The following is a 26421-nucleotide window of genomic DNA, read 5'->3' as shown; positions in this document are numbered from 1 at the left end:
TATATTTATTGTTTAACAAGGAATAAAGTGACCAAAGCATTTCCAACTTGAAAAATGAGAAGAAGAAGAAAGTCCAATCGATCGAAAAATTTGACATAAGTGAGTTCTCTGAAATAGTCTCGATCTTCTTCCTGAATATATTCACGCACTGATTGAAGAGATTCGTCGAGGTTTTTGAATAGATACGCTCTGAAATTATATTTATTTGAAAAAGTGGAGAATGTATTTGTATTTCATCTACTGTTTTGATATATTCATAAAAATTGGCTTCGAATAAAATTATTATTGTTCTCTAGCTGGGACTATGTACACCTGAATATTCCGTTTTTTGTGAGAAAATAATTATTTTGTGTCATTTCTTGTAATTTAAAAAAATTACGCGGTTTAGAAATGTTCGATTATTTAAAAAAGTTAGTTAGTTCATAAAAATTGGCATCGAATAAAACTATCATTATTTTTACCACTGATTTTCAATTTTTGGGTTTCTGTTGGGTTGAAACTATTTTGGGATAATTCATTTTTTGAATTCAAAGGTATCTCTATTTTTTCAATTTGAAAATTGTAACAGTGAAGATTTATAACTCTCGCTCTGGAGTAGATACAAAATTTCCAGAAATTCACTTTTTCGGTACGACGTTAAAAATTCAACTCTCAAATTAGGATTGCTCTATAATTCTTTTTTTGTTGTTCGAAATTTTTCTTAAACAAATATTTAAAGAATTAAATAATGCGGAAAATCGTTAACTATTGGGAATGCCAGCCAATAATCAAGGTTTTCAGTTAAAAAAAATCTAATTTTGAATTTGAAAATTTGTTTCAGGTTGTTTTCAAAAGAAGTTAACCTCTATTTCCTATATTTTCCGAAATAATTACCCTTCTCCAGTATAATGAATCCGTTCAGCCGTACTACTTTTATGTCGAATCTTCGTAATATTTCTTGACAAGAACTTTGATGATCCAGTCATTCGAAGTATCCATAACATCCATGCAGGGGGTCTCCATTCTCGAGTATGAGCACGTTGATGAAGGGTTAATACGAGAACTGCAAATAGTACACCAATCGCGACTACGAAGATTTCAGCCAATATGAAGTTTCCTGCAAGTATGTGAAAAGTGAATCGAAAAAACCTCCATTCAGAAAATATCGTGTAATCGTGTAATGTTTCACCTAAATTGTATTACACGCTGATTTGTTAGTGCTTGCATTATTTTCTTTATCATCCGCGCTCATCAAAATTCAAAATACAAGATAGTTTTACAGTATTCATTTTTTTTAATTTGAAGATTCCACAGTTATCGGAGAAATTTACAGTTAATGATTTGCAGATGAGATCAGTGATAGTATTTTAAAAATCGATGGAATCTTCGTATATTATTCTCCTTTTTTTGTTTTTTAGACGAATTCATATATTATGGTACTAGGAAAATATTCTGAATATTGAAAAACCTATTTCACAATCGCCGGAAATTTTCAAGAATTGAATGCTTTTCTGAAGTTTTATCGGCTGTTAATAATTGTTCTCCGTTACAATGCAACAATGTAAATTTTGTTATTAATTTTGTTATTAAATTTTGTTATTTGTTATTTTGTTATAACACTGTGATGAAACATGAAATTACTGAAACATTGTGTCATGTAAAGACAACACAATAATAAAATAATAATAGTAGCAAAACACACCCAAAAGTGGAAGTTCTGAAGTTTTTGGCATTGCATTAGCAACAATTTGTAAGATAACAGCAGATGATAAAAGTGTTGTAATTCCCAAATTGACCCTTTCTTCTCGTAATCCATGATTGGCAGTTGGGGTAAATAATCCAAAAATGCAAACAACTGTGATAATATATGTTGGAATAAGCAGTACCCACACGTAGAATTGAGGTCGCCGTTTTACGGTCAACTGAAATAAATTATAGAAAACATACGATCGCACAAAAAAACAAAGACGCAACGACACCGCTATTTTTAAGCCCCGCCCGCAATTCCATTTGCAATGAAATGTGGCGGACGCAGTGCAAATGAAATAGTGGGCGGGGCTTAAAAATAACGGAGTGTCGTTGCGTCGTTGTTTATTTTTGTGCGATCGTATTTTTTCTATAAAAATACTGTTTCAGAATATTTTTATTAGTGTTGGAATTTTTCAATTTTTTAGTTGTTTTGAAATTTACAGTTAACTGAAATAAATAAATAAATACTGTTTCAGCATGCTTTCATAATTTGATACATTTTTAAAGATAACTGTTACTTGTATGATAGCTGTAATAATATTTTCAAAAAGAAAACATGTTTATTTGCGTGCTTTCAGAGCGTTATACATGTTCACCTAATTCTTAAGAACAAACAAGGTTTTGCCAATATTTCAAATTTTAAAATGTTTGAAAGATCGAGTTAAAACAAGTTGACGTCAATATAAAGAAGAATAGGAGATATGTGGGTAGGCCTCAGGTAGGCACCCCAAGCTTAAGCTGAAATAATGGTCTAAGTTTCAGTAAAAGTTACCAATTGATTTTGTGTATATTAATTTAACTTGTTTCAAACTGAACTCAAATTTTCCATGTAAAATTGTCCACTGTTTCATCTTCACTATATACAAATTCATTTTCGAATAATAAGCTGTTCATAAACTACTTTTGCTGCTTGAATCAATTGCTCAAAGAATAACTTTTAGAAGAATCTAGTAAAACTACGGAAATTTTTAACATTTTTTTCGGAAAAATTCACGTTTCAAGTATCTCAATTGTACGATAATTAGCACAGACGAATTGAAAAACTGTAAAATTTAGAAATTTGTACTGTTGCTGAAACAGACAATTTTTTCAAAGAGTAAATATTTTAATTTTTTGCAGCGTTTTTTTTAATAATTCTCCAAAAAAAAATAACATTTGAAACAGGGGTGTGCGGCAAATCTCAAAATTTGCCGAGCTCGGCAAACGGCAAATTCGGCAAATTTGCCGCACACCCCTTATTTGAGACGTTCTAAAAGCGGTATCGATTTTGAGCATTTTTTGCAACAAAAAACTAATTTTTCTGAGAAACGAAATTACGTTTTAACTTACAGACTAGTGTTAAACAAACGTTAAGAAATCGAATTAACAATATTACTCCGTTTTGCATATTCGATAAATTCGCACACTTTTTTTGTGATTTTGATTTCCACTCCAGAAGAAAAGAAAATTACTCACCGCAAAATGAACTTCCGAAAATGTGAAATTAACATCCGGATCCTCGGTTTCTCCCACAGAACTGACAATACCTTCAAAGTCCCATTCGGAATTACCTTGAAACTTCTGCAACAAAAACTTCACGACAAAGTTCATGCAATGGAAAAATGCAATGGAAAAATTTCCAGAACTCTAGGAATAAAATGAAGTTGAAACGTGCTTTGTTATACATTTTCGGCTCGGAAATATTTATCGTATACTGTCAAAATTGTAAGTTGCTTTTCAAATTTTCAATTAGTACCGTAAGAAACCGTAAAAAAATGATTGAATATTTTTTCATGTATGTGGTAGAAATGGTAGAAAAAAAATTCAAAACTAGTTTTTAAATTATCAAATTACCGGAAAATGTTTACAGTTTCTGCCAACTTGTTTAAAAAATTACTACAATTTATTTAGTTGCTCGGGGTTTTTTGTATCTATTTTAAAGACCTATCAAATTTTACTTGAAAAACCAACTCACTCCAGTAGTCTCATTTCGTTCGATATCTCCTCCAACAATACAAGTAACCTCCTTCATTGTATAACTCCATGGACCCATTTTAATCATACATGTCTGTTGATCATATGGGAATTCATTAATATTCATATCACACAAATTAGTGAAAACTGCATAAATATTCTGTCGAACTGTTCCATCATACTTTACAGATACATATCTTTCAGAAGTTTCAATTAAATAATTAGTATCAATACTTGTAGATACAGTAGTGTCTGGAGTCCATAAAAATGATTCTTTGAGTTTCAACCAAGTGATATTATAGTCTGATTTGTTCCAAAAAAGGAATTCATCTTTCCATTGAAGTATAAATTCTCCCGAGAAATTGATGGTTTCTTCAGCAGGATCGAGAGTAAGAAAAGACATGGAATTTATTGAAATATTGATAAAAAGTGTATCCCTCTCATTGATAACCGGGCGAATTGAGCTGTCATAACCTGAAATTATACTTTAGTCAAAAAATTTCAAAAAAAAATTGAATGAAACTGCAGGGAAAATCATTTTTTCGATGTTCAAAATACCAACAAAAAAATTACAGTTTCTGCAAACGTATTTATCCCTGCACAATCTTGTCAACTCATTTTCTTTTTGTTGTTGATTTCAGCTACTAAAATCTTTAAAGACAGATGCAAAAAGTTTTGTTTTCAAGATAATGTTCTTAATTTCTAAAAACTAGAACAGTATTGCAAATGATACTGTTTCAATATAGTCGGAAATTATCGAATATTCACCCGCGTTTTGTTCTATTCCTGACCGGCATTCTCCCCATTTTTAATTGGTGCTAAACTCTTTTTGGTGAACTAAATCAATACCAACCTTCCATAAGAACATCCTTCAACTGCTCTGATACCGTGATCCCATCAATTTCCAACAAATTCCACAATATTAATACCGAATGCAGAAACAATTTATAGTCATGAAAATTCATTCAAAGAAAACAAAAATTGGAAGAATACATGACAGAAAATGACTTACAAATTATTCTCACATTAGGTATTCTTAAAGTGTTCATATAGAATAGGTCACTTATTACGTGTAATCTGATACCTTAAAAATATGTAAAGCCTGGGAACTGAGAAAGTAGAAAAAAGGTAAACCTCGATACTTATTCGTGTAACTTCATGCTTTAATTTTTTGTAGTTTGTAGTTTGTAGCTCGTGGTTCAAAAACATCAATAAGTCCAACTATAAGGATAATTACATTTATTGTGAACATTTTTTTGTGTTAACTGTTTTTTTTTCAGAAAATCAGTAGAAACATTGACTATCAATTTTGTCCAACTTTTCCTGTTTTACAATGTTGATTTCAACAATGTTTCTGACAACATTTTAGTTTTTTCATGGAGTTTCTCATTTTTTTAAACACAGAGTTATTTGGTGAGAATACCTTTTTTTTTAAATCATAGTCATAATGCATAATGCTAACTTTTAAAAACTAAATTATCAGACCTATTTTAGTGACCTATTTTTCATTATCGAAATGAACATTAATTTCCTTGTTTCCTGAAATCTACATTAGCTGTCTAATCAAAATAACAGAGTGACAAAGAAAATATGACAAAAAATGTGTTTAAAAAAGATCGTCTCTTCCCACAAATTTATGTAATTAAAAAAAACATGCGAGATGTCAGTCGTTGTCGTTGACGTTTTTTTTATTATTCAAAAATCATTTCAAGCAACCTGATTGCAATATTTTTTTTCTTTTCAGAAATGCTAGAAAACTCTAAAAATTATATTACAGATTTGAACAGACAGTTCAACTCCACAATGTTGAAACAAATTTGCAAATCTCACAATCAAACATTTCACAATTTATTGATTTTTTCCGTCGAGTAATAATATATTCACATGAAAATGAATTATTCGTGAAGATAATGAAAGTTATTTTTCAAAAATATGTTCCAGCTGTTTCAATACATTTTTATATTTTGTTTAATATTCTTCAATATCAATTTGTGTGCGAATGTCATAACTAAACCAAACATTTAATTTATTGTTTAACAAGGAATAAAGTGACCAAAGCATTTCCAACTTGAAAAATGAAAAGAAGAAGAAAGTCCAATCGATCAAAAAATTTGACATAAGTGAGTTCTCTGAAATAGTCTCGATCTTCTTCCTGAATATATTCACGCACTGATTGAAGAGATTCGTCGAGGTTTTTGAACAGATACGCTCTGAAATTATATTTATTTGAAAAAGTGGAAATTCTTCCATTTTTCCCACTGTTTTGATATATTCATAAAAATTGGCTTCGAATAAAATTATTATTGTTCTCTAGATGGGACCTGAATATTCCGTTTTTTTGTGAGAAAGAAATTATTTTGTGTCATTTCTTGTAATTTTAAAAAATTACGCGGTTTAGAAATGTTCGATCATTTAAAAAAAAAGTTGGTTAGTTCAGAAAAATTAGCCTCGAAAAAAAATTATTCTTTTCACCACTGATTTCCATTTTTTTTTGTGTTTCTGTTGGGCTGATACTATTTTGGAATAATTCATTTTTTGAATTCAAAGGTATCTCTATTTTTTCAATTTGAAAATTGTAACAGTGAAGATTTATAACTCTCGCTCTGGTGCGGATACAAAATTTCCAAAAATTCACTTCTTCGATACGACGTTAAAAATTTAGCTCTAGAATTTTCTTCAACAAATTTAAAAGAAAATTAATTAATCCGGAAAATCATTAACTATTGGGAATTTTAGCCAGTATTCAGGGGTTTCAGTTTAAAAAAAATTTAATTTTGAATTTGAAAACTGTTTCAGGTTGTTTTCAAAAGAAGTTAACCTCTATTTCCTATATTTTCCGAAATAATTACCCTTCTCCAGTATAATGAATCCGTTCAGCCGTACTACTTTTATGTCGAATCTTCGTAATATTTCTTGACAAGAACTTTGATGATCCAGTCATTCGAAGTATCCATAACATCCATGCAGGGGGTCTCCATTCTCGAGTATGAGCACGTTGATGAAGGGTTAATACGAGAACTGCAAATAGTACACCAATCGCGACTACGAAGATTTCAGCCAATATGAAGTTTCCTGGAAAACTTAGTTTTTAGATAGAAAAATGGATGATATGTGAAGTTATCATGAATAAAACTTTTGTTTTTCAAAAAATTGCGCAATGTTTCGCCCAACCGATTTAATCCTCAGATTTGGCAATTGTCATTGCCATCTTTACTCACTATCAGATTTCTTCAGAAAAATATTCAAGTGTCAGAAGGAGATTTTATATCAATCTCAAATTTCCAGTTATCGATTAAAAGTTTGAACGTATAACATTTTTATATATTTCCTTACTCATAATTTTTATTTCAAAAATGAAGTTGATTTCTTTTTTTTAAATAATGCAAACCAAACATGACTGCTTCACAATTCACAAAATTATTTTTAAAAAACTGAAATTAATTTTTTAAAATATTTTAAAACTGCTTCAAATTATACTTAGAGAAAATGACCACCAAAGCGCAAATAGTAAAAAGAAAAAAAGTTATTTAAAAAATTTACATTAAAAAAAACCATAAACTGTTTCAGCATACTGTTTTACATACAAACTTGTAAATGCACACATTATTTCAGCGAAACATTATCTTTCAACTTTCAAAATTTAAACTATTTATATTTTGCTTGTTAGTATTTTTCACAGCCAATTAATTCTGCAAAAATTCCACTGTTTAAAAGAGCAACCCGAAACTGTAACAAATTTAATTACAATTAATTAATAGTAATCAAATGCGCGCGCCTTAATTTTTACAAAATGGCCGCAAAAAGGTAAATTAAAAAATCATCATCTCATCAATTTATCTGTGTTGAATCAAGTAAAACCATCTGAAAATGCAATAAAACTAACCTAAAAGTGGAAGTTCTGAAGTTTTTGGCATTGCATTAGCAACAATTTGTAAGATAACAGCAGATGATAAAAGTGTTGTAATTCCCAAATTGACCCTTTCTTCTCGTAATCCATGATTGGCAGTTGGGGTAAATAATCCAAAAATGCAAACAACTGTGATAATATATGTTGGAATAAGCAGTACCCACACGTAGAATTGAGGTCGCCGTTTTACGGTCAACTGAAAAATTACTACGGTTTCAGAATATTTTTATCAGAGTTCGAGATTTTCAATTTTTTTAGTCATCTCAAAATTGAAGCAGGTAAACATCGATCTGAAAATTGTACTCGAATCCCTCTTATTTTGTACTGCTCATAAGCACTAATTTCGCATTAGTGAGAAGTTTGTAGAACATAAATAATAAGTAGCAATGAAAGTCGAAGAGGGGTGGCGGAATGGTAAACGGTTCGTCAATCAAAAAGGTTCGGTTTTTATCATTGTTAATTTTTTTTTGATTTTTTTCGCGCTCATGGAAGTCTGGAAACTGTCTGAAAATTCATATTTTCCAACTTTTACGGTTATCACATTCATTCCCATGAATGTACAAGCAAAGTCGTTCGTTTTCAGACATTTTTTTTCAATTTTTCATGATTTTTGTGCTCATTCTATTTACATAATTTTTCAAAAAAAAAAAAATTTTGGAAAACTTTCGGAAAACGGACCAGATGTTACAGAACCGTGCAAAACTGGAGATTTCTATAGTTAGAATGTTCAAAAACAAGTTTAAGATCCAAAATTGAGGAATAGTAGTAGCCCTATGTTCGAAAAACGCATGATCTTTGGATACCTATATCTCCGTGAAAAAAATTTTTATGGCAAAGTGATTAACTACAAAGTTGTTTATCATAACTCAAAGTACAACTTTGTAGTTGATCTTTTCTATCAAAAAATTTGTTGGTTGAGATAAAGTTGTGTAAAGTCCGGCACATTCATACTCGTATTTTTATCTTCTTTTCCTGATCATATCTCGACCAACAAATTTTTTATAAAAAACGATCAACTACAAAGTTGTACTTTAAGTTATGATAAACAACTTTGTAGTTGATCACTTTGCCATAAAAATTTTTTTCACGGAGATAAAGGTATCCGAAGGGAATGCGTTTTTCGAGCATAGGGCTTTTCAGATCGATGTTTACCTGCTTCAAAGTGCTCCTCTGGTCCTAAAAATTTTGAGGTGACCTTCTATTAAGGTCTTCTTGCAAATATAATAGGTTTCATTCGGAAGTCAGAAGACGAGCTGAAAGGGTTCCCTTGTCAGAATGTGTTAGATGACCAGTATGGCACAAAAGTTATCGCATTTCTCATCTGAAGGCGATCTTGCCTACATCCAAAGTTTTAAGTGACATTTTGAATTGAAGATGCTAACAAATTATGAATTCAAATTTGTTCCATTTTACATTTTTGATAAATATACACACTGTTTTTGTATTATTTATTGCGAACTATGTTTCCTTCCACCAACAAGAAAAATACTCACCGCAAAATGAACTTCCGAAAATGTGAAATTAACATCTGGATCCTCTGTTTCTCCCACAGAACTGACAATTCCTTCAAAGTCCCACTCGGAATTCCCATGAAAATCCTAGAACAAAAATTATCTAATGTCAAGAGTTCACCACAAAAAAGGAATATTTATTTCTTCAAAAACCTAAATAAAAATTACCGTTTCTGAGATTTATTAAGACTTCTAAGCCCAAACTTGAAATCACTAACTTTATTCCATTCCTCAACTTCCTCCAACTAAACTTACTCCGAAATCAGTGTCATTTGGCGCAATATCCCTTCCAACAATACAAGTAACCTCCTGCGTCGTATAACTCCATGGACCCATTTTAATCATACATGTCTGTTGATCATATGGGAATTTATCAACGTTCATATCACAGAGATTCGTAAAAACAGCATAAATACTCTGTCGAACTGTTCCATCGTGTTTCACAGATACATATCTTTCCGAAGCATCTATCAGATAATTAGTATCAATACTTGTAGATACAGTAGTGTCTGGAGTCCATAAAAATGATTCTTTGAGTTTCAGCCAAGTGATGTTATAGTCTGATTTGTTCCAAAAAAGGAATTCATCTTTCCATTGAAGTATAAATTCTGATGAGAAATTGATGGTTTCTTCAGCAGGATCTAGTGTTAGAACAGACATGGTATTCATTGAAATATTGATAATAAGAATGTCTCTCTCATTGTTAACTGGGCGGATTGAGCTGTCATAACCTGGAATTTTAATTCCTATGTTGTTGATATATGATTTCTTATTGATTACGATCATTAAAAACCAAAATGAATAACAATAACATAATTTTCGGACTACCGGAAATAATTTACCGTTTCAGCAGATTTATATTTTTTTTTGATAACTTTGTTAGCTTACTGTGTTGAGTCTTTTGGCGAGAAAAATTTTAATTTCTATTGCTAAATCGTGTGGGACTTAGCTCCTTGTTTCAAAGCACTAAAAATTTTCCAAAGTGCACAACTCGTAGTGATTCTTAAGATTTTGTTTCGAACCTTTATGGAAAAGGTGAAACATTTTTCTTCTAATATCTAAACAATTAAATTTGCTGTTTCAAGTTCATCAAAAATGTTTAGGACCAACTCCTCTTTTTGCTGAGCAATGTTTTCCTAACTATAAGAGCTAAAAAAGACGAAAGAAAAGTTTTTTTCAATTCTTAAAAACTTATAAAAATAAAAATTCATGAATTTTCAAAAGTTTAAGTTAAAAGTTTCACTGTCAATTCGACAGACAAAAAATAATAAGAACGATATCATGTTTCACATAGTGTTTTTATTAATATGAATTTAGAGAAAGTGTTGTGCCGCTATGTTCAACATCTATTAAATAAGAAAGTGAAAAATAGTAATTTCAAACATTAATTTTAAGGGAAATGCTAGATTCAGAACGTTAAAAACATTCTAAAACATTCTAAAACATTAAATTCTATGATTCATATGCTTTTGAAAGTTCAAAATAAAAAAGAAACCAAAATGATAAAACATTGAGATTTTTAAAAAATTTCTGTTTCACACTCCGTTTAATTGGAGGACGCTAAATTATTTTAACAATTTGCCGTACGACAGTATTAAAGGATTAAATTTTTCCAAAAATGTAAGCAAAATATATCTTACCTTCCATAAGGACATCCTTCAACTGCTCTGCTACCGTAATCCCATCAACTTCCAACAAGTTACACCAAGATATAGCCAAATAAAATACAAATTTAAAGTCATAAAAATTCATTGAAAGAATACTTCAAATAAAAAATGTCAAAATAACATTGAACCATTGATTCCCACATTAGGTATTCTTAAAGTGTTCATATAGAAGAGGTCAATTATTACGTGTAATCTGATACCTAAAAAATGTGTATAGCCTGGGAACAGAGAACATAAGTGAAGCACATTAATTATTATAGCTTAAATGAAGACATATTGATTTCTTATGTTCTAGATTTAAACTATAAAATTGAAGCTGACAAAAGCCAAGGGTCGAATGAAACCAAATGAACCAGGAATGGTCGCCAATTAAATATTTCGAAAATTGGCGGATTTTTTTGGTAATTAGTAAATTTTCAAGTTAATAAATTTTCAAGAAAAAACAAATTTACTTTTTTTTTATTTTTTAACAGAAAAAGTGTAGTGGTGGTTTCAAAGTAAAAATAAACATTGATAAAAAACAACAATAATAAACAATAATAAATGTCTATGCTCACAATTTGAAATTTTTAGGAATTGGAGAATTTTATATTTCCAGTCTTTGCGATGAACGAAAACAGTAGTAATTATTAATTTTCGCGTAAATTCGGAAGCATAATATCCCTGAAACACGCTATTTTTTCATACTTGATTTTTAACACATTATCAAAACACTCAAAGTTTTTTGGTGGGAATTTGTGTGGTAAGTTCCTATAAACTTAGGGTGTTCTTCATAATATACTCGGATTGAGCTCGCAATTTTTGTTCAAACAATAAATCAACAAAATCTTAGATTTCCAGTTAATTTCCAGTGCCAGCGCATTTATTTTAAACTTCTAGAGTTTTACAAAGTCGATTTAATAAAATTAAAAAAAAAATCGATTTAATCCCACTAATAATAAAAACTCTCTACAAATACTTGTAAATTTATAAAATTCTTCAATTTTAATTCAGTGGAGATCCTTAGATATTTGAAGCACAAATTCAGCGGAAACATCGATGCTTGAAGATTCGTCATAAACTTTCAGATTTTTGAAGGAAATCCCTCGAAGTTTTTGAACTTAAAAAATCCATTGTGCTTCATTGTGCATTCTCCTTCAAACACCCCTTATTTGCATTTTGTGTGCTGTGCTAGGACTCCAAGAACTCCGTAGCACATGGTGAATGCTTCGAAAAAAATAAGAGAAGCTCTGCGGAACAAACGGTTGTTTTATTAAGAAAAAACGCTGAGTCTGGTTTCAAAGGGCATTATGTCTCTTACCTTCTTTTTTGACATAATTTTTTCTAGGAAAAAAAATAAATGCTGCTGCATAAAATCTGTTGCATAAAAGAAAATGAGAGTTGATACTTTAACAAAAATTGCTGTTTCAGATTTTTTAGATAATTTTCATCTACTGTTTCAAAATGTTGTATTGCATAAATGAACGGTTATTTAAATCTTTTTTCCATCTGAAGATTAATGAAACCGTCAAGAATGAGGAATTTTTTTTCCATAAAATTTAGTTTAGGTTCATTTTCAATTTTATTCTCAGAAAAAAAACCACAATTCTTTGAACTTCTGTCAAAAGTACACTCACTTTTCAATCGAGTTTTGATATTTTGTTTTTATCTCACATAACAACCCATTTTCTATCTAATTTGCCAAACTTTTCCGTCATTTGACAACTCATAAACTACAGGTTACTCTGATTCCTTTTAAGTGAGTTTTTCTTATTTCTCATATCTTGTGAGAAGTATATAATAAAAATCTGAAACTGCCTCTTTTTAAAATTTTACTGTTTCAATAAAAAATTTTAATATACGTTTCAAAAGTGAAATTATTGCAAGGCCACCCTGTTACCCTTTTCACGCCTTTTTTTAGAAATTTTAAGTGCACAAAATTTCAATTTCGAGAACTTGTCGAATGTATTGAGAAAAATCCAGGAAAGCAACACAAGTCTTTAAAACTAAAACACAATTTTTTTTTAAATTTTGTTTTTTAAACTTTCTTGCTTTTTTTTGTTGGGATTTTTTGAAAATAATTACTATAAGATTTCGAAATACGCCCAAAATTATGTGCTGCTTCGAAGTGCTCATTTGAACAATACATTTGGTTACATACACAATGCTGTGTCCCTTTCTTTTCTATGTATGACTGAAAACTAAAAAAAAACATATTTTACTATAGTAGAAAACTGAAAATCAATACGGATATTCCATGGATCACCAAAAAAAATTAAAACCTGCATCTCAGGTTGTGAAATATGTTTTTTTTTTTAAATAAAGCTACTGCTTCACCTCTCTTATTATATTCAGTCAGTTTTTTGACGTTGATTTACGAACACAATTAAATTTTTGTTTAAAATACTTTTCAACTGAGATTTGGAAACATGAAAGAGCCACGGTTTTATTTTGTTTTTAAATTGAATTTCTGAAATTTGCTAAAATAGAACAAATTAAAATATCTGCTCAATTTGTTTTTCATTTTTCGACTACTTCAAGAGATTTCAGAACTTTCACAGACTTTTTTCTATGTATTTCTTCAACTTTTTTGTTATCTTATAATAAACCACTTGTGGTACGAGCCAGCTATGATTGAGTCTAATTTTCAAGTGGCAAAAAATATTTATTTTTTTGAAAATTTGTCGGCAACGAATTTTTCACATTATTGCATATTTTGAATTAAATTTTGCAATTGTCTGATAAACTTAGGTTTTCCAGCTTTAAAACCAAAAACCAACTCGATTTTCTTTGTGATGAAACAAAAAATATTTAATAAAATTTCAAAACACGCGCATAAATATATGCTGCTACGAAGTGCTAATTTAAACAACGCATTTGGTACTTACACAGTGATTACACAGCCAATCTTGAGATTGAATATGTTTTTTAGTATTTCGAGAAGAAAAATGAAAGAGTGAAAACGAGAAATTCATTGGATAAAAAACTTTTTCATATTTTGTAAAAGATCAATTGGAAAGTGAAATATCCACTCTTTTAGCTTCTTCTTATATTCAACTAGTTTTCTTTGAATATCTGTTGAATTTGAAATACAAAAATTTGAATTTCTGCTTAATTTATTTTTTTCATTTTTTTTTATTTTTTGTCTGCTTTAAGACTTCTATGTTTTATGGTCTCTATGAACCATCTTCATTTTGAAAAACAAAACCAAAACTTCTCGTTTTCTCCCGGAACTAGAGAAAAGCCGCTTCAGCCATTTGGCTCAAGGAGCCAGAGGTCAAAATGAGCCCCCTATTACAACAAAATCCGAAGTTTCTCATAAAAGAACAGCCGTCTGAGTAGATTAAAGTGACTATGTCTTTTTTCATTTATCTTCTCATTTTTGCCTTATTTCTTGGAGTATTTGGTGTCCAACCAACTCACGAAGAATGCAAAATAGAACGGAAAAAACTGGAGAGATGTAATAATGTAAGGATAAGCTTGAAAAATGAACGTAAAGAAGCTTTCAGAATCTTGCAACCAGAATTTCTGATATCGTCGACAACAAAGCATTTCTGCCAAATAGGAAATCTATTGAAGAAGTCCAGACGTGCGTTGGCGTCTTGCATTGTGATCTCACCAAAAGTTATATGAAATTCAAATCAACAGAAATGGAGTTTGCTGAGAAAATGAACGAAATCTATTCTTGCACTGGATCTGTAAGTTTTTTCTGTATTCTTGACTTTTGAATTTTAAACAAATATACATCTTTAAGCTTCTGGAAAAAAAACAAATATTGGAAAAAATATTTAAAATAAACTAATTCAGGGTGTCTACACATACATTTCACAAGAGTGCGCCGATATCACGGGAGTTAAAGACGAATCTTGCTTCAAGTTTGGAGAGTTCCAGGACTGCATCGAGAAAAACATTGAGAAAACACCAAGATGCACCAAAAGTGACGCCGAAAAATTCAAGACATTTTCCAATTTAATTGGTCAAATGTGCCAAAACAACGTTGAACTTGCCAAAGATATAAAGGCTTTTAATAAAGCCAACCTTGTTCAATAGAAAATGTGGTTTTGTTGTTTTTTGTTTCCCTTTATAATTGCAATTTTTTGTTTCTATATTCAGTTCTAAGTCTTAAATTGTCGGAAAACCGAGAAATAAAGTTATTTGAGCATTTAAATTTTTTTTGAAAAATATACTTTCCTCAATTTCTCGATTAGGATTCAGGTGAGAACCAGATTCTAAAGCAAAAAAAAACAACGGAAATGTGGATTACAGTTTCATGGAGTTGACTTAAAGTTTTGGAATTCATCAAATATTAATTGATGGTGAAACACACTTCATAAGTTTGAAAAAAAAATTTCCAATATGCAACATGATTCCTGTTTTACAGTCGCATTTTTTTTGGTTTCCAGAAAAAAAACTGAAAAAAATCTGAAAAATCGGTCCTACTTCCTAGGTTGTAAAATATAATTTGGAAAAAGTAAAAGCTCACTGTTGCACTATCTTCTTATATTCGGTCAGTTTTTTGAAATCTTGTTCATAACAAACTGGGCATAAAATTATTGAAATTTCGCTAAAAGTCTTTTCAATTCACTATTAGTTCTCAATTTTCGACTGTTTCACATTAGAAGTGTAAAAAGTTTCGAAACAGTGTGAACAGTCATGCACGGCTAAAAATTTCTACTGTTTCATTACTATTTTATAGTCAAGTGAAATTCGGGCTGAACAATCGAATACTTTAAAAATTCAAGAACATAAATTCTCATTCGTCCTGAAACCAACGAAATAACTGTTCACGACATGTGGCTCAAGGAGCCAGAGGTCAAAATGAGCCCTTTATTACAACAAAATCTGGAGTTTCTTATAAAAGAACAGACGATTCAAAACTACTGGCTCACAGGTATGAGCTTCTTCTTTCAATTCTATAGTGCAATCTATATCTGTAACTTGGCACATATCAACATACAGTCCTTCCGCTTAACTCCGCTTCTCAGCGGCTGGGACTAGAGTTACACACAGAAAGAAGGGGCGATGCAGAGCTAAGCAAAAAAAAAACTGTAGGTTGCTATGTACCAAATAACAGATATATGTCGCACTATAGATAGGGATGTGCGGCAAATTTGCCGAATTTGCCGTTTGCCGAACTCGGCAAATTTCATATATGCAAGTAGATTTGCCAAATTTGCCGAGCTCTGCAAATTTTGAGATTTGCCGCACACCCCTGTTGTAAACATTCATACGCCGATAAAAGTTTCTACTGCTGCATTACTATTTTATAGTCAAGTGAAACTCTAACTTAACAATCAATCACGGTATTTATTTTGTATGTACAAAAAAACAAAAACATAAATCCTCATTCCTCCTGAAACCACCGAAATAGCTGCTCACGACATGTGGCTCACGGAGCCAGAGGTCAAAATGAGCCCTTTATTACAACAAAATCTAGAGGTTCTTATTGAAGAACAGACATATTAAAACGACTGGCTCACAAGTATGAGCTTCTTCTTTCAATTTTCCATTGTCTTCCTGGTTTTTAGTGGAGTATTTGCACAACCAACTCACGAGGAATGTAGAGAAGAATTGAAAAGAGCTGTGGATTGTGCTAAGGTTAGCGGTCACAAAAATATATTTTCTTTTATGATTTAGCTCTTTTTCAGATTGTTTCTCCCAGTATTTACGAGTTCACCGACGAGAAAACATTTCAAGAAAACAAGAAAACTGTCGAACAATCTAGAAAATGCACTGGCGAGCTTCAGTGCGATGTAACCAAGAGTATTGTTAAAATGGATTCCGCAAAATTGGAATTTGTCGAAAAATTGAGTAAAATTAATTGGTGTACTGGAAATGTGAGTTTATTTGTTTCAAAAAGTAAAACAAAAAGGAAGTTTCAAATAAAATAAACTACAGATGTAAATAGATTAAAATAATGATTTGTTTCTGTCAAGTTATATTCCAGATTTCACGAAAATTTCAATTATAACAATTCAAAATTTTGAAATATAAGATAGATTTCAAGTATTTTTGTTCCAGTTATTTCTCTATAGTTTCTCTTCCCTTTTTCCATAGAATAAGTCACCTCAATAATTTCTAAATTTCGATAAATATATAATGCATTTCTGCTTAAAAGAATAGTTTTTGTAACTAAAAACTAGAAAAAAGCTAGTGAAACTATAATATGTCACATTAACTTGAATCAATTCGCGCACAAAGATAAAGATAATATTTTATTCAAAATAATAATATTTAGAACGTATACTCAAAAGTCAAGCAACAATGTGCAAAAAGCACAAAAGCGGCCAAACAATCCTGCTCGAGTTATTCGGAATTTGTTACCTGCATCGAGGAAAACTTGGCTAAGCAGCCATCATGCACCCAAGAGGATGTCGAAAAGTTCAAAACTTTCTCCAATTTGATCATCGAAATCTGCAATCTGAAAATGGATCATATCAAAGCATTTTCAGATTTCAAAAAGGCTGATTTTATTCAATAAAGTGGGAAAATTTACGAATATTGCTGTTTCGTAGAATAATTGTATTATTTTGAAGATTTAGTGACAGTATCCTTCAAAATTAGAAACTAAAAAAGCTATTACGAATGAAAAAAAAAAGCTGTTTCATGGTATTTTCAAAATAGTTTAAAAAGATGTGAGTATATTACATTTCCAAAAATGTTTTCTGCGACTTGTATTTAGGATAAAAATGGGGAACAAAACAAGAAAACGAGTAAGGTGAGAACTGCAGCGCAAAGCAGTGTCTTAACATTAGCTTGGACGAAAGCTTTGGAAAACAATTCTTTGTTTTGATATCAGTGATCATAATGTTTCGTCAACAAATAAATCAAATCAAACTGTTAATATGATGAAGATGAAATAGTTCAAATATGTAAGCAATACTTGGTAGTTAAAAATTATTTAATAGCCATTGTTGATAATACAAAAAATAATACTCAAAAGTAATTTTCGAAAATCAAAAATCAACCGTCACAGCATGTTTTCAAATATGAACACAGGATCGAGAATTATGTTAGGTATCAAGGTATCAATACCCCTTCCGCCAGAAATGTGTCTGGACCCAAATTACTATCACATAATGTTTTAGTCAAGTTTTTTAAAAAATTTATTCTGATTTTACATTAATTAAAGTCACAAGAGAACAACTAACAAAAGTATATTTAAATCTCGTGAAAGGTAAGAAAGCATTGAAATAAAGGTGTTCCACTAATTTTTCGTAATTTCTATCAGCAGATTCAGTACAATCCCTCGAGCCAAATACTTACACTTTTAATTTTACCCTAGAAATAAATGCACGTGTTGCAGAAAATGTTCAGTCAGCCAGCGGCCAAAATTGACAAGTTTTCTGTGGTTGATGAATGGTCATTTAAGAAATGAAATCAACTAGGAAATCAACTAAGTAGTCCAATAACTAAAGTTCTGTTAAATGCATGTAGTGAAACAGTGAAAAATTATATTTTGACTTTTTGTAATCTTTGTAACCGAAAAAAATTCCAAAAGACCCTTATTTCAAATTAGAACCGTTTTCGGGCTAAATTCAAAATTATTTTCAAAAATACTGTTTTGCAATGTTATTATTTTTTGCAATTGAATGAAATGAATCAGCTCTACAAGGGTTTGGGGTTTCATTTTATTATTTCGTTTTTTCATAAATTCATTTTTATAAAAACTTGATCAGAGAGTTTAAGTCAAATCTCATCTCGTTATATGCGTTTTTTAAAGCATCTAGTGCGTTCAATTATGTAGAAACAAAAGAATCAATGTTCCAAATTGGTGTGAAAAGAATACTTTTCAAAAATTCTCATTCACTCATTTCAATTCATGTTATCAATTAGGATCTTAAATTAAAAATAATTCAATCAGAACTCATTTCACTCATTTGTCCAGCCGTTGTGAAGATTAGCTCTCAATAGAGCAAATAGAGCTAATGGACGGGATTTATTTTTAGGCTTTTTTGTATGTGTCCAAACTTTTTTTTTCTTTTTCAAATTTCCGAAAAATAATTCCATAACTATTATAGATGAGATAAATGAAGGGTTTTTTCAGAAAGACATTTTCTAGTTTACTTTACTTGACTAAATTACAAATTGAAATTAAGAAATAATTTACTTAAATGTTAAAACAGTGTTAAATTTCAAATATTACAACAACATTGAAAACGTTTTCTTTGTGGAGTGGAAATGAAAATCTATACAAAAAACAAAAATTAGATTTAAAAAAAAAAATTTTCTTCAATAAATTGCATTGAAACTTTTTAAGCAAGCGGAAATTTTAAACACGGTGATTGAGGACAAAACAAGCAAGCAAATCAACGGTTAAAATTTATGCATTTATTAAAACAGTAACATTTTTAGCTATGTACTTTATGATAATTTTTATAAAACCGGAAGAAATACGACTGAGAGTGTGTTAGTATTGTTTTTTTTTGTTTGTTGAACTATCAGAAATAACACGTGGATGATCTTTTTGTGCAGCCTGACTGTATAAACTTGGTAGTACAACGGTTGCCAGACCAAATTTTATAAAACAATTTTTTGAAAAAGTAGTAAGATATTAATTGAAGTTAATTTATTTATTGTTTGAAATTCCAGGAATGCAAAAAACCATCAAAAACTAGGCGTTTTTAACGAGATTCTTGGAACACGTATTTTGAATTTTGGTTGTTTTTTCCGTCAAAAAATTTCAAAATGAAAATTTCAAAAATGGATACTTTTACCTTTTTATGCTGTTATGTTTTTTTTAAGTTTCAGGCTGTTAAAAATGCAATAGTAACAATACAAAATTTCAGTCATAAGTTATCTCATTGAAACTGCCATTTATTTTTTTTTAATTTTTGTTTTTTAAATTTACGATTCCATACGAATCGTGTCACAAGAACTTATTGGTATAAAATTAGCCATATCTGAAGATGTTCGGAAATTTTCTTTGAGAATTTTATGAATATATGAAGTTTAAGTCTAGTTATCGTAATCAAAATGAGTATAAACTTGTTGGAACACTATTTTCTCTGCATCTCTTTTTCTCGTTTCCACCTACCCCTTTGCAGTCTTATGAACAGACTGAAACAGGCCAGTCTTCGAAATTGGAATATCAAAAAAATTTGATTGTAATTATAGAAAAATTCCTTAGACGTGGTGTCATGCTGTCCCATTTTGGTGTGATCTACAATAAATGCGGGACTTTTTTCGCTCAAAATATGAGACGTCAGCACGCTCTTAATCATAGTCTCTTAATCATATTTACTCTTAATAATATTTACAATTATGTAAATATAAAATTTTTGAAAATGTTACCTGATTTTTTTATATTGAACTAGCCTAAGTAAGATTAGGTTTCCCTACAAACCGACAAACACAATCAATTATATTAAATGTTTTTTGGCACAAGTGTGAGCCTAATACAGATTTGGTGAAAATGAACTTTTTTGAAAATTAAAAGTGGTAATTTATTTCTAATTTACTTCTTTTTTTACTAGTCGTAATTTTCATTCAATCAGGAAAAATTTTAAAAAAAACTCTTTAAAAAACATCATGTGAATTTATTCTTTAATTTTCAAAAATCTGACTAATTTACTTTCCGAGCCGGCAGAAGAAATACCGGTAAATGTCGGGCGCATTATTATCCAATTTCTCTTTCTCTGTGTTTGTAACATAGTTGTTTTTTAATAATTTAACTTCTGAAAAAAATTGTTTCAACAAGTTGTGAAAAACTAATTTTTGTTCGTTATATGTTCTCATTTTACCAGTTATTTAATAGAATATGCGAATCAGTTGTTCAAAATCAGTGCCTTTTTCAGATTTAATAAATATAAATACAGGCGCTGCCGGGGAAATCGTGGATAAAAATGACGATGAAGAAGAAAACCGACTCCCATTATCCGAACATTTATGGGAAATTGTGAAGTTATGTGGGAAGCAGTGGAGATGGTTTGTTCCAGCATATACACTTCTGATTCTGGATTGTGCTTGTGAGTGTTTGAGAATCAATTCAGTTTTGACAGTTGTTTCAACTATGCAAAACAAATAAAATCAGTTTCCCTTGAAAAGGTTATAAAATATTGCTGAAACAGTAAAAACTTACTTTTTTAAATGGAGTAATGGGTATGAAACTCACAGAATCGGTTCTACAGTGCGCGTCAATCACAGGCAAAACGGGTACTCCTGACGGTAGGAGGACAAGGAAGATAATAACTACTCAGTTGTTCCAACCAAATATTTATTAAATAGAATAAGGGAAAGGGAAGTAAGGGACTGTCTATAGAATTGGCGAAAGGAGAAGTTGGGCCTCGGAGGAACGGTAGGGAATAGGGCTATATCATTGTTCACTCTGTCTTATTCTGCAATACCGGGCTCCTTCATAGGAGCCTCCTAATTCGATTAGCAGGGGGCGTGAGGGATGCAGGGGAATATGGTAATAAAAATATGTATGGGAATGGGAACATAAAATTTGTGAGTCAACCAAGATGGGAACGGGAAATAATAATTTTGAAGAATCGCATCCAATGCGACAGGTACGGTCCGTTTACGGATCTTGGACCGGAACGGGTCAATTACGGGTGAACTACGGATATGAAAAGCGGGACGGACCATTTACCGACAAACTACGGGCAATGTGAAAAATGGCCTTTGAGAGGAAAAAATGGATTTTATCAAAACGCAATTTTTTTAATACCTATGATATCATTTGGCTAATTTAAGCATTTTTACGTCGTTAAAAGCTTTATTCTGAGCAAAAACCCTATTTACCGACCGAGATGGCTCCTGAGCCGTAGTTGGGCCGTTACCGGTCCGTAAACGGACCGTAAATGAACCGTCCCGGGCGCCAAATTTTTGTTTTAGAAAATTTCAGGTTCGAGCACGGAAATAGTGCTCAAATTAGCTAAAGGAAAGCGTAGGTACTTCAAAAACTCTGTTTTCATGTAAAAAATGTTTCGTCTTATCCTCAGTTTTGGTGATCATCCGTAGTTTGGCCGTAGCCGGTCCGTAGATGGTTTGTAAATTAACCATCCCGGTCGGCAAAACTGCACTTTTTAAAACTAAACCTTGAATCAGGCAAAAAATTAGCCAAATAGCTGCAATTAGCCAAGTGGTACTTCAAAAACTAAATTTTCATGAAAAAATTTGTTCCTCTGAACAACCATTTTGTCTATCATCCGTAGTTGATCCGTGGGCGGTCCGTAAAGCGCTCTAACACTAACTGAGTGTAGTAAGCATAGTTGGCTATTATGGCTTTCAATGTTTTCAAAATAGGTTGTATTACTGTAATTCTATATAAATATCAATTATAAAGATGAAATGCCACAATTGAGTAGATACCGTGTATACTCAACGTTCACTCTCTTGGCTGGTCTTTTTTGAAAAAAAAAAATTCAGTTTCCCAATATTGCAAAAAATGAGGGGGGGGGGGGTCTTATAGCATTGACACGCACTGTAAAACTAGCATTTGAAACAAAGAAAAAAGAAAAAATTGGTAAGATGGAAGAAAAACCAGCTCAACGATTTTTGAATTCCCCCGCCCAAATAATTGTCCATAATGGGGTTTTCCCGTGTACCATATTGAGTGCATAAATATAAACTAACCTTCCCAGTAATATCCTCACACTTCTTTAAAACTGTTTTAGAAATCAAACCTTAGAAGTTACAAGAAAATAGTTTATGAGGTCAGAAAACTTTTATAATTATGAAAAAATTAGCAATTTCGCAGTATTCCAATGAAACGTTCATCAATTTTTTCAGAAATTGTACTGTTTTATGATATTGATGAAACAGGTGTTTGTTGAACAATATGTTTTTGGAATTATTCTAATCCCACTATCTCGTTAATGATCGAAATACTTAAAGTTCAAATTTTCCCACCGTTTTGAAATTTTTAAAAACCGCCACAATCCGCAATGTTAGGAACAAAACTGCAACCGAAATGCTTCCCAGTAAAATCGATTTTTTTTTGAAAACCGAGAAAAAGTACTGAAAGCACTTAAGAATAAACAAAATCAGATTTTCTCATACAGAATTCAATGCTAAAACGGCAGATCTTGAAAAAAGCTAACTAATTTCAGTGAACCTTATCGAACCAGCCTTGTATGGTCAAATGATGACAAATGCGATTCAAATGAAATCTTTTGATATTATCAAACGAGCCTGCCTACTGCTGGCACTCATCCAATTCTCAGAAGCTACATGCAAATCGGCTTGTTACTTTTTCATGCAATACGCTGAAAAGTTAACTGCAAGGAATATTCGTATCCAACTTTTCCGTTCAATTCTCCATCAGGAAATCTCATTTTTTGATGAGAATAAAACAGGACAATTGGTGTCAAGAATCACACATGACTCGGAATCCATTTCAAATACTCTTCCAGTTCACATTGAAACACTTGTCAACAATCTATTCATGTTTTTTGGATCCATTCCAATCATGTTTTGTTATTCATGGCAGTTGACATTAACTTCATTCATTGAATTTCCAATTACTCTGTTAATGACAAGATATTATGGATTGGCAGTGGAGAAGCTATCAGAAAAGGAAAATGATGCAACTGCAGCTTCAAATGAAACTGTTGAAGAAGTACTTTCAGCTATCCGAACAGTTAGATCATTCGCTGCTGAGAATTTCGAACAAAAACGATACACTAAGAATACGGAAGACTGGTTCAAGATTAGCACAAAGACTGTGACACTTGGAACTATCTACAACTATTTTTGGGCTCTTATGTTACGTTCGCAAGATGTTATTCGATATTTATATGGAGGATATTTGGCATTAAATGGGAGAATGGCTCCGGAGGCATTGCTAACTTTTATCTTTTATCACTGGAGACTTCATACTGCGATCAATGTAAGTTTATTTGAAACTTGAATGAAAAAAACCTTTAAAAATGCATTCACATACTCTAAACTACTGTTAATGAAACAAAATAATAATCAATCAGAACAAGAAAGTCTGAGCAAAAACCATTGAATTTTACGTAAATTTATTACTTTCGTGAAACAGTAATTTATTTATAATTATATTCTCTCATTAAGATAAAATATTAAAACGTTCTTGAAATTTGAACAACAATTTTTTACTGTTTCTCGTAGTTTTCAAATTCAATGAGAAATTGCAAAAATAATTCCATGAGAGGAAATTAGAAAAAAAAACCTAAAAACCACTGAATTGTATTTTTTAAAATAACAACTCAAACTTTTGAACCTTGAACAATTATTACCTATTTCAAAAAAGTTCACAATTTGTTCATCAAAATTTTGGCTTTATTGAAGTTGTTTAACAGTTTTGTAAAACATACTTTTTTTGAATAAAAATTAATTTTAAAGGGAGCTCCTTGAAAAATTCAAAAAATTTGGAAACAAAATGTTCACTGTTTCTTCCAGTATTCAATGAGATTTTTAAAAATTTAATTCATTTTAATGGTGAAAAATCAGGCACAAGTAATACATGAATATTTACGATCACAAATTATTTTTTTAACTGACAATTTTGAAATATTAAAAAAAAATGTGTGAAATTACAAAACTGATTTTTTTGCCCAATTGGTTGTTAATGTTTTGACAAATTTATTTTAATTGTTTTATTCAATTATCAAAGTTAGTGTGAAAATGAAAAATAGATGAATTATGCAGCTCAAAATATAAATTTGCGATGAATTTTCTCAAGATTTTTACTGCTTCTTTCAATATATCAAGAAGCTTTTGAATTTGAAAATATTAAAATATCGGAACTATGCTATAAAAACTCTCAGTTTTAGAGCCCCATTCGAAACAGTCACACCCTTAATTTCAAGATTTTTTAAAAAGTTTTTGATACTGGCAAAGAAAAGGTGAAAAATTGTTTTAAAATCACATTTAATTAACAGATTTGAACCAATTCGTTTACTTTTAAAAGTTGCAATGCAAATAAAATTTTAACTGTTTCAGTAATTTTACAAATTCAGTGAGCAATCAAAAAAATTACTTTTGCTTTGCGATTTTAAATCTCTAAAACTATAAAATTAAAAAGGTGTTTGATTCTAGTGATAAAGTAATTTCCTCAAAGATGATATAGAAATCGGAAATTTTTTGTTAGCTTTCGAGTATCGTCTAAGTAGCAGTGGTAGCAGTTATTTGTTTCAAGCTTTTTATGTATCTCTATCGAGCAGAAACCATTGAATTTTACGTAAATTTATTAACTTCGTGAAACACAAATTTTTATAATTATGTTTTCTCGAAAATATTTAAACGTTCTTGAAAATTGAAAACAAAAATTTTGACTGTTTCTCTTAGTTTTTAAATTAACTGAGAAATTTAGCTTCTTAATTATTTCATCCATAAATCAGAAATCTTTCGAAATTGAAAATAGTGGAACTACGTTGCAAAAACTCTCAGTTTTAGAGCCCCATTTGAAACAGGCTTAATATCAAGATTTAAAAAAAAAGTTTTTGAAACTGGTAAGGAAAAGGCTTTTATGTTGTTTAAAATCATATTAAATTAGCAAATTTAAATGTATCCAATTCTTTTTTTTCAAAGTTGCAAGGCAAATAAAGTTTTAACTGTTTCAGTAGTTTTACAAATTCAATAAAAATGCAAAAAATTACTCTCGATCCAATTCCAATTTTTTTTCGGATTTAAAACTAAAACTATAACATTAAAAAGTAGTTTTATTCTAGTGAAAAAGTTATTTTCTCAAAGATGATATAGATAGAGATCGGAAATTTTTTGATAGCTTTTGAGTATCAACAGTGGTAGCAGTAACAATGTTTCAAACTTTCAATGTTTCAGGCGTTCAGTTCCCTATTCTCTGGCGTCATGAAAACCATTGGTCTATCCCGAAAAGTGATACATCTGATCAATAGAAAACCACAACTTGACTATGATTTTGGGACTGAAACTCCAGAAATTCAAGGAAAAATTGAGTTTGAAGTAGTTGAATTTGCATATCCGACTCGGAAAACAGTAAATGTAATAAATGGAATCAACTTATCAATTGAATCAGGAAAAACTGTTGCCTTGGTTGGACCGAGTGGAAATGGGAAATCTACTTTGGTTTCTTTAATTCAACAATTTTATACTCCACAATCTGGAAGAATATTGACTGATGGAATTCCAATTCAGAATATTAATCATCAACATTATCACTCAAATATTGCCCTTGTTGCTCAAGAACCAACATTATTCTCAGGAACTATCAGAGAAAATATTCTTTTTGGAATTGAAAATGGAACAGAAGAAGCTATGTTGAAAGCCGCTGAAATGGCAAATGTTCATGAATTTGTGTCAAAAATGGATGATGGATATGATACAAAGTGTGGAGAGAAGGGTGTTCAAATGTCTGGAGGTCAGAAGCAACGAATTGCAATCGCAAGAGCTCTTATCAGAAATCCACGTGTTTTAATCCTTGATGAAGCCACGTCAGCATTAGATTCAGAATCTGAAGGAATGGTTCAAGAAGCATTGAATAAATGTGCAAAAGAACGTACTGTTATAGTGATTGCACATCGCCTTTCAACTGTACGAAAAGCCCAGAAAATTGCTGTAATTGAAAATGGAAGTGTGAAGGAGATGGGATGTCATGATGAATTGATGGAGAATCAGGATGGGCTTTACTACAAATTAGTTAGCAAGCAACTTGGTTCAATTGTTGATACAAATATTTTTAACTGCTTCGATATGCTAATATTTTTTGTCCTTTTTTAGGTCTTTT

The 26421-nt window shown here is 30.8% G+C and overlaps 5 protein-coding genes and 103 non-coding genes across 108 annotated transcripts; 68 read left to right on the top strand and 40 right to left on the bottom strand.

Annotated features, from left to right (window-relative positions):
* Nucleotides 1-5: 5 nt before the first annotated feature.
* Nucleotides 6-4646, bottom strand: lgc-8 (Ligand-Gated ion Channel; the record flags this gene model as incomplete). The annotated part of the gene is made up of 6 exons (NM_001028362.2): nt 6-189; nt 874-1096; nt 1682-1901; nt 3184-3288; nt 3683-4155; nt 4535-4646. The coding sequence occupies 6 exons, from the start codon at nt 4644-4646 to the stop codon at nt 6-8; spliced, it is 1317 nt and encodes a 438-aa protein (NP_001023533.2).
* 21ur-10136 lies at nt 284-304 on the top strand. Its single transcript, NR_060559.1, has one exon.
* Nucleotides 287-307, top strand: 21ur-6025. The gene has a single exon (NR_060558.1).
* Nucleotides 667-687, top strand: 21ur-2951. The gene has a single exon (NR_060557.1).
* Nucleotides 1207-1227, top strand: 21ur-5755. The gene has a single exon (NR_060556.1).
* On the bottom strand, nt 1545-1565 carry 21ur-5616. The gene has a single exon (NR_060555.1).
* Nucleotides 2154-2174, top strand: 21ur-11963. Its single transcript, NR_060554.1, has one exon.
* 21ur-9834 lies at nt 2241-2261 on the top strand. The gene has a single exon (NR_060553.1).
* 21ur-2409 lies at nt 2244-2264 on the top strand. The gene has a single exon (NR_060552.1).
* Nucleotides 2575-2595, top strand: 21ur-12069. The gene has a single exon (NR_060551.1).
* On the top strand, nt 2619-2639 carry 21ur-2406. Its single transcript, NR_060550.1, has one exon.
* Nucleotides 2742-2762, bottom strand: 21ur-13339. Its single transcript, NR_060549.1, has one exon.
* 21ur-3790 lies at nt 2743-2763 on the bottom strand. Its single transcript, NR_060548.1, has one exon.
* Nucleotides 3152-3172, top strand: 21ur-5515. The gene has a single exon (NR_060547.1).
* 21ur-1105 lies at nt 3314-3334 on the bottom strand. Its single transcript, NR_060546.1, has one exon.
* On the bottom strand, nt 3315-3335 carry 21ur-10942. Its single transcript, NR_060545.1, has one exon.
* Nucleotides 3410-3430, bottom strand: 21ur-8933. The gene has a single exon (NR_060544.1).
* 21ur-1873 lies at nt 3620-3640 on the top strand. The gene has a single exon (NR_060543.1).
* 21ur-4595 lies at nt 3623-3643 on the top strand. The gene has a single exon (NR_060542.1).
* Nucleotides 4141-4161, bottom strand: 21ur-2680. The gene has a single exon (NR_060541.1).
* 21ur-8118 lies at nt 4300-4320 on the top strand. Its single transcript, NR_060540.1, has one exon.
* On the top strand, nt 4461-4481 carry 21ur-1624. Its single transcript, NR_060539.1, has one exon.
* On the bottom strand, nt 4558-4578 carry 21ur-14761. The gene has a single exon (NR_060538.1).
* Nucleotides 4647-4701: 55 nt separating the features above from the next.
* On the bottom strand, nt 4702-4722 carry 21ur-14113. Its single transcript, NR_060537.1, has one exon.
* A 328-nt stretch (nt 4723-5050) lies between these two features.
* 21ur-8928 lies at nt 5051-5071 on the top strand. The gene has a single exon (NR_060536.1).
* A 594-nt stretch (nt 5072-5665) lies between these two features.
* 21ur-4772 lies at nt 5666-5686 on the top strand. The gene has a single exon (NR_060535.1).
* On the top strand, nt 5670-5690 carry 21ur-739. Its single transcript, NR_060534.1, has one exon.
* Nucleotides 5671-5691, top strand: 21ur-10033. Its single transcript, NR_060533.1, has one exon.
* Nucleotides 5692-5707: 16 nt separating this feature from the next.
* On the bottom strand, nt 5708-10860 carry lgc-7 (Ligand-Gated ion Channel; the record flags this gene model as incomplete). Its single annotated transcript, NM_070376.3, has 6 exons — nt 10740-10860; nt 9355-9830; nt 9082-9186; nt 7565-7784; nt 6531-6753; nt 5708-5891 (listed from the first exon to the last, which is right to left on the bottom strand). The coding sequence occupies exons 1-6, from the start codon at nt 10849-10851 to the stop codon at nt 5708-5710; spliced, it is 1320 nt and encodes a 439-aa protein (NP_502777.2). The 5' UTR covers nt 10852-10860.
* On the top strand, nt 5983-6003 carry 21ur-9911. The gene has a single exon (NR_060532.1).
* 21ur-12822 lies at nt 5985-6005 on the top strand. Its single transcript, NR_060531.1, has one exon.
* Nucleotides 5986-6006, top strand: 21ur-3981. The gene has a single exon (NR_060530.1).
* 21ur-2677 lies at nt 6884-6904 on the top strand. The gene has a single exon (NR_060529.1).
* Nucleotides 7232-7252, bottom strand: 21ur-4896. Its single transcript, NR_060528.1, has one exon.
* 21ur-8031 lies at nt 7286-7306 on the top strand. Its single transcript, NR_060527.1, has one exon.
* On the top strand, nt 7288-7308 carry 21ur-14037. The gene has a single exon (NR_060526.1).
* Nucleotides 7343-7363, bottom strand: 21ur-13182. The gene has a single exon (NR_060525.1).
* On the bottom strand, nt 7344-7364 carry 21ur-2123. The gene has a single exon (NR_060524.1).
* Nucleotides 7847-7867, top strand: 21ur-6177. The gene has a single exon (NR_060523.1).
* 21ur-12869 lies at nt 9040-9060 on the top strand. Its single transcript, NR_060522.1, has one exon.
* On the top strand, nt 9041-9061 carry 21ur-1304. The gene has a single exon (NR_060521.1).
* On the top strand, nt 9314-9334 carry 21ur-2128. Its single transcript, NR_060520.1, has one exon.
* On the top strand, nt 9988-10008 carry 21ur-2620. Its single transcript, NR_060519.1, has one exon.
* 21ur-2916 lies at nt 10075-10095 on the bottom strand. The gene has a single exon (NR_060518.1).
* 21ur-6733 lies at nt 10222-10242 on the top strand. Its single transcript, NR_060517.1, has one exon.
* Nucleotides 10426-10446, top strand: 21ur-4634. Its single transcript, NR_060516.1, has one exon.
* Nucleotides 10677-10697, top strand: 21ur-4325. Its single transcript, NR_060515.1, has one exon.
* A 553-nt stretch (nt 10861-11413) lies between the features above and the next one.
* On the bottom strand, nt 11414-11434 carry 21ur-7543. Its single transcript, NR_060514.1, has one exon.
* A 258-nt stretch (nt 11435-11692) lies between these two features.
* 21ur-510 lies at nt 11693-11713 on the top strand. Its single transcript, NR_060513.1, has one exon.
* A 500-nt stretch (nt 11714-12213) lies between these two features.
* 21ur-3979 lies at nt 12214-12234 on the top strand. Its single transcript, NR_060512.1, has one exon.
* A 392-nt stretch (nt 12235-12626) lies between these two features.
* Nucleotides 12627-12647, top strand: 21ur-651. The gene has a single exon (NR_060511.1).
* Nucleotides 12648-12910: 263 nt separating this feature from the next.
* On the top strand, nt 12911-12931 carry 21ur-1135. The gene has a single exon (NR_060510.1).
* Nucleotides 12932-13118: 187 nt separating this feature from the next.
* 21ur-7279 lies at nt 13119-13139 on the top strand. Its single transcript, NR_060509.1, has one exon.
* On the top strand, nt 13120-13140 carry 21ur-14572. The gene has a single exon (NR_060508.1).
* Nucleotides 13141-13637: 497 nt separating this feature from the next.
* 21ur-1537 lies at nt 13638-13658 on the top strand. Its single transcript, NR_060507.1, has one exon.
* On the top strand, nt 13641-13661 carry 21ur-2215. Its single transcript, NR_060506.1, has one exon.
* Nucleotides 13662-13824: 163 nt separating this feature from the next.
* On the top strand, nt 13825-13845 carry 21ur-5563. The gene has a single exon (NR_060505.1).
* A 92-nt stretch (nt 13846-13937) lies between these two features.
* 21ur-10210 lies at nt 13938-13958 on the top strand. Its single transcript, NR_060504.1, has one exon.
* On the top strand, nt 13939-13959 carry 21ur-6940. The gene has a single exon (NR_060503.1).
* Nucleotides 13960-14043: 84 nt separating this feature from the next.
* Y57G11C.41 (DUF19 domain-containing protein) lies at nt 14044-14914 on the top strand. The gene is made up of 3 exons (NM_001028354.4): nt 14044-14213; nt 14255-14443; nt 14553-14914. Exons 1-3 carry the CDS (start codon nt 14100-14102, stop codon nt 14793-14795), a joined length of 546 nt encoding a protein of 181 aa, NP_001023525.1. The 5' UTR covers nt 14044-14099; the 3' UTR covers nt 14796-14914.
* A 141-nt stretch (nt 14915-15055) lies between these two features.
* On the top strand, nt 15056-15076 carry 21ur-8965. Its single transcript, NR_060502.1, has one exon.
* A 197-nt stretch (nt 15077-15273) lies between these two features.
* 21ur-1193 lies at nt 15274-15294 on the top strand. Its single transcript, NR_060501.1, has one exon.
* Nucleotides 15295-15396: 102 nt separating this feature from the next.
* 21ur-1442 lies at nt 15397-15417 on the top strand. Its single transcript, NR_060500.1, has one exon.
* Nucleotides 15418-15465: 48 nt separating this feature from the next.
* Nucleotides 15466-15486, top strand: 21ur-3927. The gene has a single exon (NR_060499.1).
* Nucleotides 15487-16039: 553 nt separating this feature from the next.
* Nucleotides 16040-16060, top strand: 21ur-1483. The gene has a single exon (NR_060498.1).
* Nucleotides 16044-16064, top strand: 21ur-15112. Its single transcript, NR_060497.1, has one exon.
* Nucleotides 16065-16190: 126 nt separating this feature from the next.
* Nucleotides 16191-17246, top strand: Y57G11C.40 (DUF19 domain-containing protein). The gene is made up of 3 exons (NM_001028353.2): nt 16191-16343; nt 16394-16582; nt 16984-17246. The coding sequence occupies exons 1-3, from the start codon at nt 16230-16232 to the stop codon at nt 17224-17226; spliced, it is 546 nt and encodes a 181-aa protein (NP_001023524.1). The 5' UTR covers nt 16191-16229; the 3' UTR covers nt 17227-17246.
* A 144-nt stretch (nt 17247-17390) lies between these two features.
* 21ur-11739 lies at nt 17391-17411 on the top strand. The gene has a single exon (NR_060496.1).
* A 128-nt stretch (nt 17412-17539) lies between these two features.
* On the bottom strand, nt 17540-17560 carry 21ur-5753. The gene has a single exon (NR_060495.1).
* On the bottom strand, nt 17543-17563 carry 21ur-4750. Its single transcript, NR_060494.1, has one exon.
* A 196-nt stretch (nt 17564-17759) lies between these two features.
* On the top strand, nt 17760-17780 carry 21ur-1513. The gene has a single exon (NR_060493.1).
* Nucleotides 17781-17871: 91 nt separating this feature from the next.
* 21ur-5722 lies at nt 17872-17892 on the top strand. Its single transcript, NR_060492.1, has one exon.
* A 228-nt stretch (nt 17893-18120) lies between these two features.
* On the bottom strand, nt 18121-18141 carry 21ur-2204. Its single transcript, NR_060491.1, has one exon.
* Nucleotides 18125-18145, bottom strand: 21ur-1299. The gene has a single exon (NR_060490.1).
* Nucleotides 18146-18351: 206 nt separating this feature from the next.
* On the top strand, nt 18352-18372 carry 21ur-13693. The gene has a single exon (NR_060489.1).
* A 179-nt stretch (nt 18373-18551) lies between these two features.
* On the top strand, nt 18552-18572 carry 21ur-12359. The gene has a single exon (NR_060488.1).
* Nucleotides 18573-18805: 233 nt separating this feature from the next.
* On the bottom strand, nt 18806-18826 carry 21ur-7624. The gene has a single exon (NR_060487.1).
* Nucleotides 18827-19020: 194 nt separating this feature from the next.
* On the bottom strand, nt 19021-19041 carry 21ur-5907. Its single transcript, NR_060486.1, has one exon.
* On the bottom strand, nt 19022-19042 carry 21ur-10506. The gene has a single exon (NR_060485.1).
* Nucleotides 19043-19490: 448 nt separating this feature from the next.
* Nucleotides 19491-19511, bottom strand: 21ur-63. Its single transcript, NR_060484.1, has one exon.
* Nucleotides 19512-19747: 236 nt separating this feature from the next.
* On the bottom strand, nt 19748-19768 carry 21ur-6225. The gene has a single exon (NR_060483.1).
* A 327-nt stretch (nt 19769-20095) lies between these two features.
* On the bottom strand, nt 20096-20116 carry 21ur-3022. The gene has a single exon (NR_060482.1).
* A 361-nt stretch (nt 20117-20477) lies between these two features.
* On the top strand, nt 20478-20498 carry 21ur-493. Its single transcript, NR_060481.1, has one exon.
* A 5-nt stretch (nt 20499-20503) lies between these two features.
* On the bottom strand, nt 20504-21059 carry Y57G11C.1132. Its single transcript, NR_060479.1, has 2 exons — nt 20860-21059; nt 20504-20806 (listed from the first exon to the last, which is right to left on the bottom strand).
* On the top strand, nt 20506-26414 carry haf-8 (HAlF transporter (PGP related); the record flags this gene model as incomplete). The annotated part of the gene is made up of 3 exons (NM_070375.1): nt 20506-20713; nt 22802-23580; nt 25500-26414. The coding sequence occupies 3 exons, from the start codon at nt 20506-20508 to the stop codon at nt 26412-26414; spliced, it is 1902 nt and encodes a 633-aa protein (NP_502776.1).
* On the bottom strand, nt 20748-20768 carry 21ur-8617. Its single transcript, NR_060480.1, has one exon.
* On the bottom strand, nt 22448-22468 carry 21ur-504. The gene has a single exon (NR_060478.1).
* 21ur-8259 lies at nt 22535-22555 on the top strand. Its single transcript, NR_060477.1, has one exon.
* 21ur-8473 lies at nt 23669-23689 on the bottom strand. Its single transcript, NR_060476.1, has one exon.
* On the top strand, nt 23858-23878 carry 21ur-5909. The gene has a single exon (NR_060475.1).
* On the top strand, nt 23859-23879 carry 21ur-7341. Its single transcript, NR_060474.1, has one exon.
* Nucleotides 23962-23982, bottom strand: 21ur-6435. Its single transcript, NR_060473.1, has one exon.
* On the top strand, nt 24148-24168 carry 21ur-10522. Its single transcript, NR_060472.1, has one exon.
* On the top strand, nt 24149-24169 carry 21ur-6305. Its single transcript, NR_060471.1, has one exon.
* On the bottom strand, nt 24164-24184 carry 21ur-13406. The gene has a single exon (NR_060470.1).
* Nucleotides 24332-24352, top strand: 21ur-3974. Its single transcript, NR_060469.1, has one exon.
* Nucleotides 24335-24355, top strand: 21ur-7648. The gene has a single exon (NR_060468.1).
* 21ur-2154 lies at nt 24442-24462 on the bottom strand. Its single transcript, NR_060467.1, has one exon.
* Nucleotides 24483-24503, bottom strand: 21ur-10591. The gene has a single exon (NR_060466.1).
* 21ur-8047 lies at nt 24697-24717 on the top strand. The gene has a single exon (NR_060465.1).
* 21ur-1605 lies at nt 24856-24876 on the bottom strand. The gene has a single exon (NR_060464.1).
* On the bottom strand, nt 24861-24881 carry 21ur-14964. The gene has a single exon (NR_060463.1).
* On the top strand, nt 25038-25058 carry 21ur-5777. The gene has a single exon (NR_060462.1).
* 21ur-7001 lies at nt 25064-25084 on the bottom strand. The gene has a single exon (NR_060461.1).
* On the bottom strand, nt 25238-25258 carry 21ur-9256. The gene has a single exon (NR_060460.1).
* Nucleotides 25239-25259, bottom strand: 21ur-13950. The gene has a single exon (NR_060459.1).
* 21ur-3924 lies at nt 25316-25336 on the top strand. Its single transcript, NR_060458.1, has one exon.
* Y57G11C.1139 lies at nt 25597-25745 on the bottom strand. Its single transcript, NR_060457.1, has one exon. It is a non-coding gene; the product is annotated as an Unclassified non-coding RNA Y57G11C.1139 (non-coding RNA).
* Nucleotides 26415-26421: the final 7 nt, after the last annotated feature.

Source organism: Caenorhabditis elegans, chromosome IV (genome assembly GCF_000002985.6).
Source record: "Caenorhabditis elegans chromosome IV".
NCBI classification, from domain to species: Eukaryota; Metazoa; Nematoda; class Chromadorea; order Rhabditida; family Rhabditidae; genus Caenorhabditis; species Caenorhabditis elegans.
Note: the sequence above shows the minus strand (reverse complement) of the source record. Positions and strands in the feature narration are given on the sequence as shown.

Excerpts from the sequence above, each read along its gene's own strand:
- Y57G11C.40 (NM_001028353.2), top strand. The coding sequence starts at position 16,230 with ATGAGCTTCTTCTTTCAATTTTCCATTGTCTTCCTGGTTTTTAGTGGA. Across the intron at positions 16,344-16,393 it reads GAGCTGTGGATTGTGCTAAG|ATTGTTTCTCCCAGTATTTA; the intron begins GTTAGCGGTCAC and ends GCTCTTTTTCAG. Across the intron at positions 16,583-16,983 it reads TTAATTGGTGTACTGGAAAT|AACGTATACTCAAAAGTCAA; the intron begins GTGAGTTTATTT and ends AATAATATTTAG.
- Y57G11C.41 (NM_001028354.4), top strand. The coding sequence starts at position 14,100 with ATGTCTTTTTTCATTTATCTTCTCATTTTTGCCTTATTTCTTGGAGTA. Across the intron at positions 14,214-14,254 it reads AACTGGAGAGATGTAATAAT|AATCTTGCAACCAGAATTTC; the intron begins GTAAGGATAAGC and ends AGAAGCTTTCAG. Across the intron at positions 14,444-14,552 it reads TCTATTCTTGCACTGGATCT|GGTGTCTACACATACATTTC; the intron begins GTAAGTTTTTTC and ends AAACTAATTCAG.